Source organism: Ictidomys tridecemlineatus, chromosome 4 (genome assembly GCF_052094955.1).
Source record: "Ictidomys tridecemlineatus isolate mIctTri1 chromosome 4, mIctTri1.hap1, whole genome shotgun sequence".
Lineage (NCBI taxonomy): Eukaryota > Metazoa > Chordata > Mammalia > Rodentia > Sciuridae > Ictidomys > Ictidomys tridecemlineatus.
Window position 1 is genome coordinate 98402195 of NC_135480.1, and position 15140 is coordinate 98417334.

Genomic DNA, 15140 nt, shown 5'->3' on the forward strand with positions numbered 1-15140 from the left:
CCTTTGCCCTTCCTTCCTGGCTATGCCTGCTGCCCAGTTCCTCTCTTAGGAAGGGATCTCCTAGCCAAAGTTGGAGTTTCCATTACCTTCACTCCTGAGTCTCGCTTCAACTCCAGCTTGCCTTCTGTCTCCCTCCTGCTAGTACTCCAGACACATTCTGCGGGCCCCTCTTACCCCTTCTGCATCAGAGGTTGATCCTTCAATCTGGGGGCTCCAAAACCTCTCCATAGCTGCCCACCACCCTCCCCTGATAATACTTCTCAAGAACTCCACCTATTTCCCAGCATGACCTCAATATCCACTTTCCCTCCAGAGTCTCAGGGGTCTCAAACCTTTAATCTCTGATCTTCTCCAAAAAGGCCTCCTACACAAAACGATCTCCCCTTTTAACACACCCATCCTAACAGTCAAGAATCCAAATAGATCCTACAGGCTCATACAGGATGTTTGCCTCATTAATACAGCCATAATCCCCATTCACCTAGTAGTTTCCAACCCATACAAACTCTTGTGTACCATTCCCTCATGCACCCACTCATTATTCAATTTTGGATTTTAAAGATACTTTTTCTCCATTCCCTTACACCCCCAATCCCAGAACATTGTCCCCTTCACCTGGACAGACCCAGACACTCATATCTTTACCCAGTTAACTTGGTCTGTCCTACCCCAAGGATTTAGAGATAGTCCCCATCTATTTGGCCAAACCCTTTCTAGGAATTTTCCTCTCACTCCCCTAATCTAAACTTCTTCAATATGTAGATGACCTCCTTCTTTGAAGCCCTCTTTACAGATCAGTCTCAATATATGGCAACCCTCACAGGACCTCTGAAGCTCCCTGCTGATTCCTAAAGAACTCTTCTCCATCAGAGGAGGCTGCTACAAAGACTACCAGTCCTTGACGTCCAAGACTGAGACATGTGACTCGTTATCAACTACTCCAACTCCAGAGACTCTGCTCCCACCAAAAACCCTCCCTAACCCCCTTTACAGGAATGAAATTCTTTGTACCCAACCAACAGGAAGAAGCTACAGAAGAAAGACCATCAACCCTACCCCAGGTATCAATAAAAACAAAAAGGGAGAAATATTGCCATCAAATTCACCATTTTAGGTTGGGAGCCATTTTATCTAGAGGTTCCAAAGTTTTGATCCTGAGGCAATGTTGTTAACTTCTTGTAAGAACATGTGCCTGGTTAAAAAAAAAAAAATACGATCAACCCTACCCAGCTTAAACTCCTAAGCAGTTTATGAGATTCGTCTTGTGGGATATAAAGCTGCTCTGTGAGTACCAAAAGACTGCCAAAGGGACAGCCTTGTCAAAGGTGTACCTCATGTTACCACAATAAAATCTCTTGTGTGACGTTCCAGTGTGTGATGTGGTCCTTAAACTTAGCATGGACTCTGTGAGTGTCCTTTCAGATATTATTATTATTTTAAATTAATTTCTTATGGTTGTACAAGATGGTAATGTTATGGTGTGAAATGATCAATATAATCAATAAGACAAAACGGAATAGATAATCAACCAGCAAAAACATAGATTAAAGACTGTAGGAATAAGATAACATAGATAAGCAATGTAAAACATAAGTTCATCAGGAATAAGTCTCAGTTATAGTAGAAAAATCATATAACTGTAAAACATAGGATTTAAGCCATAGCATAAGCCAGTATGTCAGTATAGTTATAAATAAATATAAGCAAGTGGGTTAATATAGACATAGATAAGGTTAGATTAGCATAGCAACTTGATCTTATAGCCTTGTATAGGATAAAGAACATAGGGTTTATAGATATTAGTAAAATGACAAATGAAAATGTGTGTATATGCCATAAGATAACTGTAGTTATAAGTAGGCATCAAATAAGTTACTAGTACTGAGTGTGTAAATCAATTGCTCTGGTAGAGTCTCATTAGTCACTTGCAACAATTCCCACCTTGCTGGGATTATGGGAATAGGGATTATAGTCATTTGAGTAAAAAGATGTGACTATAGAAACGCCATCTTAGTTTCTTTGTTACTCTCTCTTCTTTGTGAAGTGAACTGTACGACCCATTTCTAGGAAATAGACACTAAAGCTGTTTTCTTATAAAAAATGTTTTTCTGTATTTTGTACCCCATAAATTGTACCCTTTTCCGGATGCAGCAGTGGTTGTGATGAGCTACATTCTGGGTTTGAATGCCATTGTGGGTCTACATGACTTTGAAGTAGATTCTTACCCTGCTTACCCCCACCCAAATTCAGTATAGAACTTGGACCTGCTTCAACCCAGGACTGTGGTCAACTGAACTGCAAAGCTAATGCTTTTTTTTTTTTTTTTTTTAGCTTTTCTTCATCGCTTGCTTGCTGACTGGAAAAGTCCAGTCCTGCCTAGAGCCCACAGGTCCCACTTATTAATGTTTTAATTTCTGTGATTGGCTAGCTTACATGACAATATGCAAGTCACTGAGTTGTTGTTTTTTGTCCTTATGTTCTCCTTGGATGGACCAGGAAGCTGCTGTCCTCCCACAGAGCTTGAGTCTCACAGTGGGCGACAGTCCCTGGCCAGGTAAATAAAGCTCTCTTTTGATTTGAAATTTGGACTTAGAGTGCTTTCTGGAGTGGCTCCCCATAAAGTAGGATTCACTGTGGTGTATACCTATAATGTACACAGGAAAGTTATGTCAGATTCACTCCACTGACTTTCCTTTTCCTATCCCTTTCCCTTCCCTTTATTCCCCTTTGTCTAATACATAATGATGCATAAATAAATTGTGGAATATATACCCAATGGAATATTTCTCAGCCATAATGAAGAATCATTTTATGACATTTGCCAGTAAATGGATGGATCTGGAAACCATCATGTCACGTGAAATAAGCCAATCCTAAAATGAAGCAAACAAACAAACAAACACAGGTCAATTTTTTTCTCCTATGTTTCAGTCAGTTTTTTTTTCATCACTGTGACCAAAATACCTGACAAAAATAACATACAAGAGGAAACATTTATTTCGGTTCATTGTTTCAGAGATTCAGTCCATGATTGGTAGATAGCTATGGGCCTGAAGGAGGCAGAATATTATGACAGAAGGTAATGGAAACTAGGAAGCAGAAAGAGCTCTACTCACCAAGGAGGATATAAAATATAAATCTAAATCCTCCAACCACACTCTACCTGCCTACAGTTACTGCCCACTTAATTCAATGATTAGTTTATAAGTCTTCTCATGTAACAATTTCACTCTGAACATGGGCTTTGGTTGACATCTGATATCTAAACTATAACAAATGTCATGAAACCTACATCCTCAGAGATTACTCTTTTGGATTCTTACCTTAGGCAAGTTGCAGTAGGATTTAGATCTATTGATTGTTCCCCTTATGCCTAAGATTTCATTTAAACCATTATTGTCATAATGCTTAATAAATTCAGTGATGTTGAGCCCTTGTATAAGGAGACGTATAAGGAAAGCATCCAAATACTGTGAGGAGCCAGCTAAGTCAATTCTTAGGTGCTCAGAAATAGGATAGGACTTGTGTTTTTCTTCTTTCCAATTTTCTGGGTGCTTCTGTCACACAAGGCATAACTGACTGATCCCACAAAACAACCAAACAAAGGTACAAGCCAGGGAAATGCGTGGTGTGGGTACTTGAAGCTTCCGTCATGGGTGACTGAGCCTGCCCTGCCCTGAGATGTTCTTTTGTAAAAGCAAACTTCAGAGCTTCCTGTGGCTTCAGAGAAATCAATGAAGCTGAAGAGGAAACTCCAAACCTGAAATAAATGCAAAGACCTCTTGGACCAAGCAGACTCTTTGGACGGCTGAAATTGGTACCGGTGAATCTGAGAACATGCTGAAGCAGATAGTCATCCATAGGTGCGTACCTTTGGACCTCACTAGTAAGCTCTAATGACAGGGAAAGGGGGCAGGAAAGAATCATATCTCCTTGAGTGACTGATTGCTAACTCCTTGCTGTCCATGCCAAGTCCTGGATGAGAGAAGAAGGTGTGACCTGATGGGCCTCCGTACCTGGAGAATTAACCTGAGAATAAGAAGCCAGGAGTCCTTCAACTAGTTATATTCCTGCCTCAGGGAGGAATTTTGCTTTTGATTTCCAGACATAAATTAACTTTCTGCAAACACAGGACAACATTACCATGTTGTGAAAGTTATTAAGGAGGATCCAAAGTGTACAGAGATACATCATATTGGTTTGATTTAATGTGATTATTCATCTTCTAGGATACTGCTGTTGTTTCCAAATGCAATTGCTCACAAATGCATGCTGATGCTGATGTTTATCTTAGTTTTGGGGGTCATTTACTTCACTTCAAAAGGCCACACAAAGGTAGGAATTGTTTTAGAATTTTTTCAGAATTTCATAGATAGTCACAGTGACTTCGTTTGAATGTTCTCCATTATCAGGACAAGAAATGAAAGTTAAGCTCAGCACGGTGGTGTACCCCCTTTATCCCAGCAGCTCGGTAGTTTGAGGCAGGAAGATGATAAGCTCAAAGCCAGGCTCAAAAATAGCAGGCACTAAGCAACTCAGTGAGACCCAGTCTCTAAATAAGATATAAAATAAGGCTGGGGATGTGGGTCAGTGGGAAAGTGCCCCTGAGTTCAATCTTTTGTATAAGAGAGAGAGAGAGAGAGAGAGAGAGAGAGAGAGAGAGAGAGAGAGAGAGAGAGAAGGAGGGAAAGAAGGAAGGAAGGAAGAAATATTTCAAACAAATCATCTTAGCCTGAGAATATGGAGGAGAGGGTTCTCTGTTCAGCATTAGTCCTTTGACAATATATGCGCTATTATTGTTTGTTTTGGAGACAGGTGAATCTCTGTACCACTTGGCACTGCCAAGCATCCCACCTCAAGGTTCTCTCCTCCCTTGGCCTTGGAGATTCTAATTCAATTAAATCTCTATTTCAGTCCTCTATCTTCTCACAGGGTTTTAATTTTTTTTTATTTTTTGAGTAGCCCATTTAACGTTTCTCAGATTTCCCTTTTCTGCAGTTTTTCTTAACTGGCCTTGCTTCCAGTTTCTCCTCCTTCCAACCATTTAGTACAACTTTTTATTTAATGCTAGAATCAGCCTTAATACAACCTCTTTGCGTTCTTCTTATTCTGCTTGACTTCTTATGTTGCAATACTTTTCACTTTCACTATACTATATAATCAATTGATTGATTTATATTGTTCATTGATTATTGTCTATTTTTTTTCTCCCAGAAGGCAAGGATTTTGATATTATTAATTCATTGGTATATCCAGTGCTCAGAACAGTGTCTGGCATACTGTAGATGCTTAATGAATGATAAATAACTAAGAAAGACTGTTTGGTGATCTGATCTGAGAGGTAATGGTGACTTGAAATAAGGTCCTAATAATAAAGAGGAAGAAAAGTCAGTGAATTTAACATGGAATTGACAGCTAGAGTGACTGACTGTGGGAGGGGAGGAGTTGGGCTAACCAGGCATTATATTCCAGGTTTGTACAACTGCTTGGCTGGTGATGCCGTTTATTGAAGTTCTCCTACCACACTGGGAGAAATATATTTGGAGGAGAGAAGATAAAGTTAGCTATGAGTAGTCTAGGTCTAGGTCCATTATAGGGATGTAAGTGGAGATGTTGCTTCTATATATTGTAGAATAAACAGACCTAAGGTTATCCAGTTACTTTTTAAGCCAATGACCCCCAAAAGAAATCATCTATTGGGCAGCAGAGGAAGTCACACTACCTGGAAATCAATTCCTATAATTTCATAACTGAAAACTAGTTTGAATTCATTACTGATATGTAACTTAATCATGCAGAAATTTATAAAATGAATCATGCTAATTTATATTGAAAAGCAAGCCCTATTATCTGTTGGTAGTAAATATATCCTTTCTCCTCAATCCTTCAGTTCTCTTTCAGTTTGAGAAACCGTATTGCCAAGAAACAAGGGGAAACATCACCTACGGAGACTGAGCTGAGAATAAAGGAGATCCTAGGGAGACTAGACCAGCTGATTCCGCCCAGACCCTTCACCCATGAGGACACCACAACCAGTGCCACACACAGCACAGCCACCATCCTTAACCCTAGGGACACATACTGCAGGGGGGACCAGCTGGACATCCTGCTGGAGGCCAGGGACCACCTGGGACGCAGGAAGGAATATGGAGGGGACTTCCTGAGGGCCAGGATGTCCTCCCCAGCCTTGAAGGCAGGAGCCTCAGGAAAGGTGACAGACTTCCACAATGGCACCTACCTTGTCAGCTTCACTCTGTTCTGGGAGGGCCAGGTCTCCCTGTCTCTCCTGCTCATCCACCCCAGTGAAGGGGTGTCGGCTCTCTGGAGGGCAAGGAACCAAGGCTATGACAGGGTGATCTTCACGGGCCAGTTTGCTAATGGCACCACCCTGGTCCTCTCTGAATGTGGCCTGGTCCTAAACAGCAGTGCTGAGTTGTGCCAGTACCTGGATGCGCGAGACCAGGAAGCCTTCTACTGCCTGAGGCCTCAGCATGTTCCCTGTGAGGCCCTGACTCTCATGAACACCAAGAATAGAAAAGTTTCCTATCTTACCAAGGAAGAATGGAAGCTCTTCAACAGGTAAACAGGTCTTTAAATACAATAAGGGATAGCAAAGGTAGGCTTCAGGTGAGAACAAACTTTGTCTAATAGCTTTGTGGGATCCAGCTCCTTTATCATGTCAATTGATGTTGACTAAATTATAATCAGATCCATCCTGCATAGTCAGCTCATCTGGTAGTGTGTTTAAAGGGCTTTTACAGGTCACCTCTAGAACTATTTGCTGAATGGAGTCTAACCACCAAAGTACCCTGTACCATGTATACTTACTGTTTTCCAGTGTTTATAAATACTTTCAGATTCAGTCATTTTTTTATAAGTCAATATTTTCAATACTGTGTTTCATGGAATACAAATCCTACTCACTATTAATATATACCATTTCCCAAAAAGGTGAATATTATCATTATTTCACTTTATCCTTTAACCCAATGACTCATCAAATTCTGTAAATTGTACCTCTTAACCATCTCCTGAACCCAATGATTCCTGTCTTATCACTGTTGCCTCTGTGCTTGTTTAAGCTGTCAAAGTACCTCAAAATTAGATTATTGCAACAATCACCAGAGCTGGTTTCTCTGCTCCCAATCAGGTCCTCCAATCTATTTTCTAACTAGTGTTTCCAAAATGAAAATGTTTTTACTTTCCTTATTTAAAACCCTTAATGTGACCCCCTCCACATCCCACCTGGAACCAAGGATGAAATTCAAACTAAGTTTACAAGAATTTGCCTAATTCTGAAGCCTCTTGTCTCACTCTATGCTGCATTGCTGTCAGTCAAACTGAACACCTTTTATTTTATGAATGAATACACTGTCTCTCATCTCTTGCACTTCACAATCCTTGGTTTAGGAAGCACATCCTCTAGGAAGCCTTTTGTATTAGAGAGTAAAGGGCTAATCCTATATTATTCTCTTGCATTTTGTTCTTTCACAACATAACATGTATTATATTATTAAAATTTTAATTCTCTTTTTACAAATTGGGCTAAATATAAACTTTGAGATTCAATAATTGTTAACTATTTTCACATTCTTTCATTCATTCATTTAATCATCCATTCAATTTATAGTCATCCCTTCTAAGTGTGGGGAATTAACCTTCTTGTGGGATAGAAAGACAACAAATAAATAAATTTGTAGCAGGTGAGTCATCAAAGTAAGGAATTTGAATGTGATGGTTGATAATTGTTCTAAAACATAATGATCAGATAAGGCCTGATTAAGTAGTAACCTGAAGTGAAAGAGCAAGGTGTGCAAATTTTGTGGGAAACACCATTCTCATGAATAGAAATAGGACCTGAGACAAGAACATGCTGGAATGTTCCAGGAATCATCTGCAAGGGAGGCAGAACCTCAGACCATCTCTGGGTATCAGGAAGCCATGGAGGGCCATCAATATGTCTCACAGGCCCAACACAATGACACCAAGAAGATTCTCATTAACAGTGCATTGAAAGAAGGAATAAGTGAAATATACATCTTTGAAAAATTATTAAATTAGGTTATTTTGCAGAAGAACTCATCAGAAACTTTAACTTAAATATCCTGAAGAGATAGATCATTTCCCAAACTTATTTGATGGCAGAACACTTATTTTTTGGATCAATTTGACGGATTTTAATTACATCACTCAGGAACTACCTGCTATACAAAAGCCTTGGTTTTCTGTTATATGTTCAGAAGAGCAAACTGAATAGAATAATAACCTGGGAATACAAGTTAAAATCCAATGCACACCTCATGATGACACAGGGGGTAAAATAGAATTGACTACATCTCTATGAGATTTTCCCTCAACCCTACCTCATCTTCACTTCTCATTTTACCCATTAAGGTATAGAAAAATCTCTTTATCCTATGGCTCAGTCAAAAAAAAAAAGACTGATCTTTTCAAATAATTTTTTAAATTAATAAACAAAGGAAACTGGTCGTGAATATAAAGGACTCTCAGGGTAGGCAGGGGTCACTTGGGTCTGATTCCATATTTCCCATTGGATGTATCTGGATCTCTCTTGAGGTACTCCTCATCATAACCTGAGTTGGAAGAACCACAGTCTTCTAGCTGTATCTCAGCCAAAGTCCTGGTCTGGAAGATCTGCAAATCTTTTAAGTCCTAATCATGCTTTTGAAGTGAGCTGTACTCATGACAGTAACATGCTTTACTTCCCAAAAGACACATTTCCTTCCCAGATACCCTGCTCTCTTCAAGCTATCAATTTCCATACCCCCGACCCGACTGCATGAAAGTAGAAATCGGAGTCTCTTCATGAGTGCTCAGTGCATATGCAAGGTACAGTTGGCTTCACACAAGCTTACACAACCAAGAACTTCTCATGGACCTCTCTGTTGCTCCCTTCTTGGGCCCAAACCAGGTTCTCTGGTGTCTTTCTTTCCCAAGAATCTAGGTACTAAGCCTGTTTTCCTTTCCTTTCTAATAATTCAATTTCCTTACTAGGGCTCTCTCTTCCAACCCTAACTGTAGAATCAGTGATGCTACCTCCTCAGTTAGTCACATTTTCAAGATAAGAGTCTTTTTGTTTTTCTTTAATTTTTTTTAGTTGTAGGTGAACACAATACCTTTATTTGTTTATTTATATGTGATGCTGAGGATTGGACTCAGGGCTTCCCACATGCTAGGTAAGCGTAATACTGCTGAGCCACAACCCCAGCCCAAGTCTTTTTCTTTTGAACAGAGTTTTATGGATAATCATGATAAGAAAATAAACATGGGGTTACAACAGGAGGAGATATCATTATAGACAACACATTTCACAAGTCTCGTGGTTACTATTATGGTCTTATAATCTTCTTTCTAAAACATGATTTATGTACACAATCACAAAGACAGAAGATATTAAACTGAATTCCTACATACCATTGATACGTATTTTTAATCCTAATCTTACTACATCATCAAAGTTTGGTTTTAGTAAACCTTGTAAACCAAATTTACAAGGTTATCAGGTTTTGGTCTCTTTCATTATCTTCAACCTTATCCAAGGCAGATGAAGAAGAATGTTTGATCAGTTTCCATTTTTTTCCATTGAATAATTATCATTTTTGAACACCTACAATGTGTCAGTCTTTGAGCTAGATGCCTCTCTCATATTAATGATCCTTAGGAAAAATATTCTTGAGTGACTGTTATTATGCCCATTTTACAGACAAGGAAATTTAAGGACAAGTATGCTAAATAGCTTGGCCAAAGTCACATATCTAGTGAGTTGCAGAGTAGTATTCGGAACCCCAATCTACTTTATTTTTCAAGTCATGGGACCATAGCACTGTCTCTCAGGGTTTCCACCACCATGAAGTTATCATTCCCTAGCCCCTGGGGCCTCTCATTTCTCCAGAGTATGACCCCCTTCATAGGGGATTATGTTATTCAGTTGACCTAAAACTGCTTTCCTAAAATTCAAGCAGTTGTCCTCAATCTTGGAAAATAATCCTTATTATATTTCCTGGAAATTCCTGTGACTGTGTTCTGGAAGTTCTACCTTCCCCCAATGGTTTTCATCCTCATTGAATGAATTTGATTTTATCACATAGATTCACCAGCATATTTGTTAAGACTGATACCTGGAGGTGACACTTACTGTGTTGGCCACTTGGAAGGTTACAGTGAATGATAGAGTAACATGGTTCCTGCTGTCAAGGAGATAACAGGCTAAGGAAAATAGACTCCTGAGAAGGCGAGGAATGGCTGCAGGTGAAACTAGAGAGGCAGACACTCATAGGAGGTGGCATGCTAGTGGTTCTTATCCTGAGTGTTGATGGTGAAAGATTATGAAAGATTCACATAGGAGAATAAGACAGGTAGCTGAGAGGTTGAGCCAAACCAAAGGAGCCCAAAGATAAGATTTAGGACAGGGTTTTCAAAGTAATGGCCCTGGACCCATAGCTTGACCTTCAAGACCTTGTTAGAATGATAAATTCTGAGGTTTACCTCAGAAGTACTGAATCGGAAATTCTGGGGTTGAGGTTCAGTAATCTGATTGGCAGTAAGTACTTCAGGTAATTTTGATGTGTGTTTGAGAAACACTGGTCTAGTGAAAGATTGAGGAGGGCCTGAATCACCACAGTTGGCAAAGATGAAGAAGATTGCTTGTGGTAGAGAACCACCTCAAAGACAAAAATCAAAGGATGGTCAGATAGGTAGGTTTAATTTATTGCATTTGGAGTGCAAATCACAAATTCTAAAGTTTTCCAAACTTCTGACCCATTTACTTCACCCAGAATATCTTAAATATCAAAATAATGAAAAAAAAAGCATTTGTAGAGAGTTAAGAGTGGTTCAATCCATCCAAAACCGTGATTCTTTCTTACTTTAATATCTGGACAGATGTTAACTTATTTTTTCATTTTTTGAAGTTCCAAGATAGGAGTTGAAATGATGAAGAACTTCAACTCCATCAAGGTGTTGCCATGTAACAGTAAGTTTGTGTGCTCTTGACTGCCAAATTCACAATTTACCCCTCTAAAGGACTTTCTTTCTTTGACACATTTATTCTACATTCACTATTTGGATATTTTATTTCCTGGGTCAAATGATATCAATCACCTTAGTCTTTAAAGAAGGAATTTTCTTCCTACAAATTATTTTCATGTCGATGTAAACCAATTTTCATCCTGAGTCAGCTGGAAAAGTCTGGGGAAACCATTGATTTCAGTTGCCCTGTCTCAAAATATACAGACCATTTGTATTTGAACTTGAGGTTTATTCCCCTCAAACCAGTATTTGAGTGCTAGTGCTATATGAAAACATCGTTGACGAGATGCACACATTCACAGTTAGGAAATTTCTCTGATGGATTCTAATTTAATTTTCAGTCAGACCTTCTCACTTAACATTCTATGAACTAGCAATTTCTGTGTTTTGTTTTCCAATTTTATCACATGAACTTTCACAGTCATCACAAAGTCATCTCATTCGTAAAATGATGTTCTTGTTATACTGGAAGCAAAGTGAATTTCAGTGAAGCAAATGTCTTCCGTTATAACAATTAACAGTTACACATTTAGCAATTACCTTTTGTGTGTGTGTGCATTCAGCAAATGTTTACTGCGAATCTAGAACTTGCAAAGATCTCTGCCAAACACCTTGGACCTAGACCTAATGTTCACAGTCTGTGAAAAAGATCCTTCCTCTGCCTAGGCAACTGTCATCTATGCCCAATTTTTATATCAAGGAAAGTTTGGAGACTCTTGAGCCACTCAAGTTCTCATTACACTTTTTTTTTTTTTTTAGACTTCCATCTTGCCTGGACAATAATTTCTACTAAGGTCAGGCAATTTCTTAGAAGATAGTAACTGACTGTTATTGTTTGGAGCCCCCCCAAAAAAATCTGATGTAATTCAAATTGAATAAATGTAAATTCCTTAAACTTAGACCTCAAATCCCAACAATGTAAGTAGATGACAAAGATATGCTTTTAGGTAGCAAATATAGCAGCGGTCTCAGAATCTTACTGGAGTGAAGGTACAGTGTGAGTTGAATACAGTTTGGGCTATTTTAACAGAACAAGGAAGTCATGGCTCTGCTTGTTTTTCTGTTTTAGTCAGACCCTATTGAGAATATTATGTTCAGTTTGAGATATAATTAGACATCAAGGTTTATTGGTTAACCAGAGAATATGATTCTGGGACCCACAAAATAAACAATGTGTGACTCTCATTTCATAAATGTGTTCATGGTTCTTTCATGGGTAAGTGGTTTGACGAGAAGGAGTCTTATCAGCAAGGACAATGTCCTGGGTGAAATATTCAGCTGGACCACTGAGCCCTGCTGTTTTACTACCACGCATTTCACCCTGACTTTTGTTAACCACCCAACAGTTGAGTGATCTTGGTGGGAAAGGTGGAGCCCAGGGAGCCATTACTAAGGCACAAGAGAAAACTGACCTCACTCCAAGAAAAACTATCCAATGAGAGCTATTAATTTATTCCTTTAAAATGATTTCATTGAAGAAAAGAAGTCAGAGAGACAAAAAGAGGGTGAGAGGAGAACAGGAAACAAAGGGCAAAAAGTGAGCAAAGTATTTCCCAAATAATTTGTGGTAATGAAAGTTAACTTACTATGGGAATTTTTATTGCCAGAGAGTGAAAACATAAAAAAGAAATGTCAGATTGGAATGAAGAATCCCTCCCCCAGTGGTTACACGTTGGAGAGATGTTGGATTTCAGCATTTTGCAAACAGATCAAGTTCAATACAATGCAAGATATAAGTGACTGCTTGAAAATGAAATTTATTTACCTCCTGGGAGACTCAACACTGCGCCAGTGGATGAATTATTTCCTAAAAGTTGTGAAAAGTATGTGTTTCCTTTCTATTTTAAAATTATAGTTCACTTTTAAGAATATTTTAAAAATAATAATTAGAATTCTTTGCTTTCCTCTTCTGGTCTTTGTTTTGTTACTATGTGAAGTTTGCCAAATTTTTGGCTTTGAGTTTTTAATAGAGAGTTAAATCTTATTTTTTTAATTACAGATATTAACACTATTTTTCCTCTTCATGTATGCTGATAAAAAGTTCAAAAACTTTGTTAAAATTGTGATGCATCTGATAAACTTCTCTACCTTGCCTAATCGGCAATTCTCTAGTTAGAAAAGATCTTGGTTAGATTTTATAGAAGCTGTATGCATTTTTAAGTTGTACATTTTCCTTTTGTTAAAAGATTTATTGATTTGTTTTCCATCAGCCTTAAAATATTTTGATCATCCAGGAACCGGGTTCTTTAAAACACATGTTCTTCTGGATATCGAAAGAAAAATCTTGATTCAGTGGAAAAAACATAGTCATCCATTTGTTACTGAAAAGCTGTACTCTGTGAGAAATGAAAAGTATATCCAACAGGAAATTGACCAAGTGCCAGGGGACGATGACATGGTAATTGTCATTACCCTTGGCCAACACTTCAGACCCTTTCCCATCAACATTTTTATCCGTAGGGCCATCAATATTCAAAAAGCCATTAAACGTTTATTTTTGAGAAGCCCAGGGACCAAAGTGATTCTTAAAACTGAAAACACCAGGGAGATACATGAAAATACTGAGATGTTTAGTGACTTTCATGGCTATATTCAGAATCTTATCATGAAAGATATTTTTGTGGATCTCAATGTGGGTATTATTGATGCTTGGGACATGACAATTGCATATTCCACTAATAATATCCATCCACCTGATTATGTTATTGAAAATCAGATTGGCATGTTTTTAAACTACATTTGCTAGAGGAAAAATACAGAAAAAAAACAACAATCCTAGCCATTCTCTAGAGATGATCTCATACATACTGCAAGGATAGTTTAGCACAATTGAAGTCATGGGGAAACCAAATGTAAAAGAAATTAAATGGTAGGTAAGTATACATTTTCCATTTCAAATATTTTTAAGTATGCAGTTCAGTGATATTAAGTGCATCCACAATTTTATGCAATCATCATTATGACCCATCTTCAGAGCATTTTCATTATTCCAAACAGAAACTCTGTACCTATAGAACAATAACACCCTGTTCTGCCCTACATCCAACCCCTGGCAACTGCCATAGCACTTCCTGTCTCTATAAATTTGGCTGCTCTAGATGTCTTATACAAATGTAATCATAAAATATCTGTCATTTTGTGTCTGGCTTATTTCTCTTAGCACAGTATCTTTAAGATTTATCCTTACTGTAGCATGTATTAGAATTTCCTTCTTTTAAAAGAATGAATGTTATTCCTTTGCATGTATATACCACATTTTGTTTATCCATTCATCTGTTGATGGACATTTGGGTTGTTTTTACCAATTGGCCATTGTGAATAGTGTTACTGTGAAGAGGAAAATTAATTTAAAGGCCTGGAAACCCAATGCTGAGCCTGATATATAAATAGACAATCATCATCATCTAAGAATTGTATGAGCCAGAATGCACAGTCTAAATGATTCAAATTTAGAAAAAAAAACCATGTGATTTGTAGGAGAAAGCTTAATGGCCTCAAAAAAAATGTCTTCTTGCTTAGAAAAATTACTTGAACTTTTGTAACCAATTGTCCTCTAGATTTCATTAAGACTCATGGATCACAATCTCAAACCCACGTATTCATTGAAAGAAACCAACTTAGTATTATGAAAGTGTATAGACCTGAAACCCTAGTACTTGCTGACTGCTATAGTGTGATATGGTATCCCCTCTACAGGTCCTCATATCACTTCATAAGATTTCTCTCTAAATATTCCTCTAATCATAATAGGATCTACCCTTTCCATTTATATACTCTACTTCTAAAAATTTGGAATTTTATTACCAAGTTTCCAGTTTGAATTGTGTTTCTAAGTGGAAGGAAGTAGCACTGTAATGCTATACCATCAGGACAAAGCCCAAGTTGTACAGCTTAAGACTAGACTCTAAATAAGGGAACTCATAATTTTTAAAAAAATGTGTTCCCTGTATTGAGCTACCCATTAGCTCTAATTCTTCCTACAGGATATTTTTAAATGTCTAATTACTTCCAACCATTGCATCATTAATTGCTTATGTGAATTATCATTTTCATGCTCTGGTCTCCTCAAATTCCTTCAGCCCAGTTTTTCT

The 15140-nt window shown here is 38.1% G+C and overlaps 1 protein-coding gene across 1 annotated transcript; it reads left to right on the plus strand.

Moving 5' to 3' along the window:
* Positions 1–3837: 3837 nt before the first annotated feature.
* Positions 3838–14133, plus strand: LOC101958778 (NXPE family member 2). Its single transcript, XM_078045133.1, has 6 exons — positions 3838–3863; positions 4230–4335; positions 5891–6579; positions 10932–10993; positions 12657–12872; positions 13260–14133. The coding sequence occupies exons 1-6, from the start codon at positions 3838–3840 to the stop codon at positions 13793–13795; spliced, it is 1635 nt and encodes a 544-aa protein (XP_077901259.1). The 3' UTR covers positions 13796–14133.
* Positions 14134–15140: the final 1007 nt, after the last annotated feature.

Excerpts from the sequence above, each read along its gene's own strand:
- LOC101958778 (XM_078045133.1), top strand. The coding sequence starts at position 3,838 with ATGCTGAAGCAGATAGTCATCCATAG. Across the intron at positions 4,336-5,890 it reads CTTCAAAAGGCCACACAAAG|TTCTCTTTCAGTTTGAGAAA; the intron begins GTAGGAATTGTT and ends TCAATCCTTCAG. Across the intron at positions 6,580-10,931 it reads GAATGGAAGCTCTTCAACAG|TTCCAAGATAGGAGTTGAAA; the intron begins GTAAACAGGTCT and ends CATTTTTTGAAG.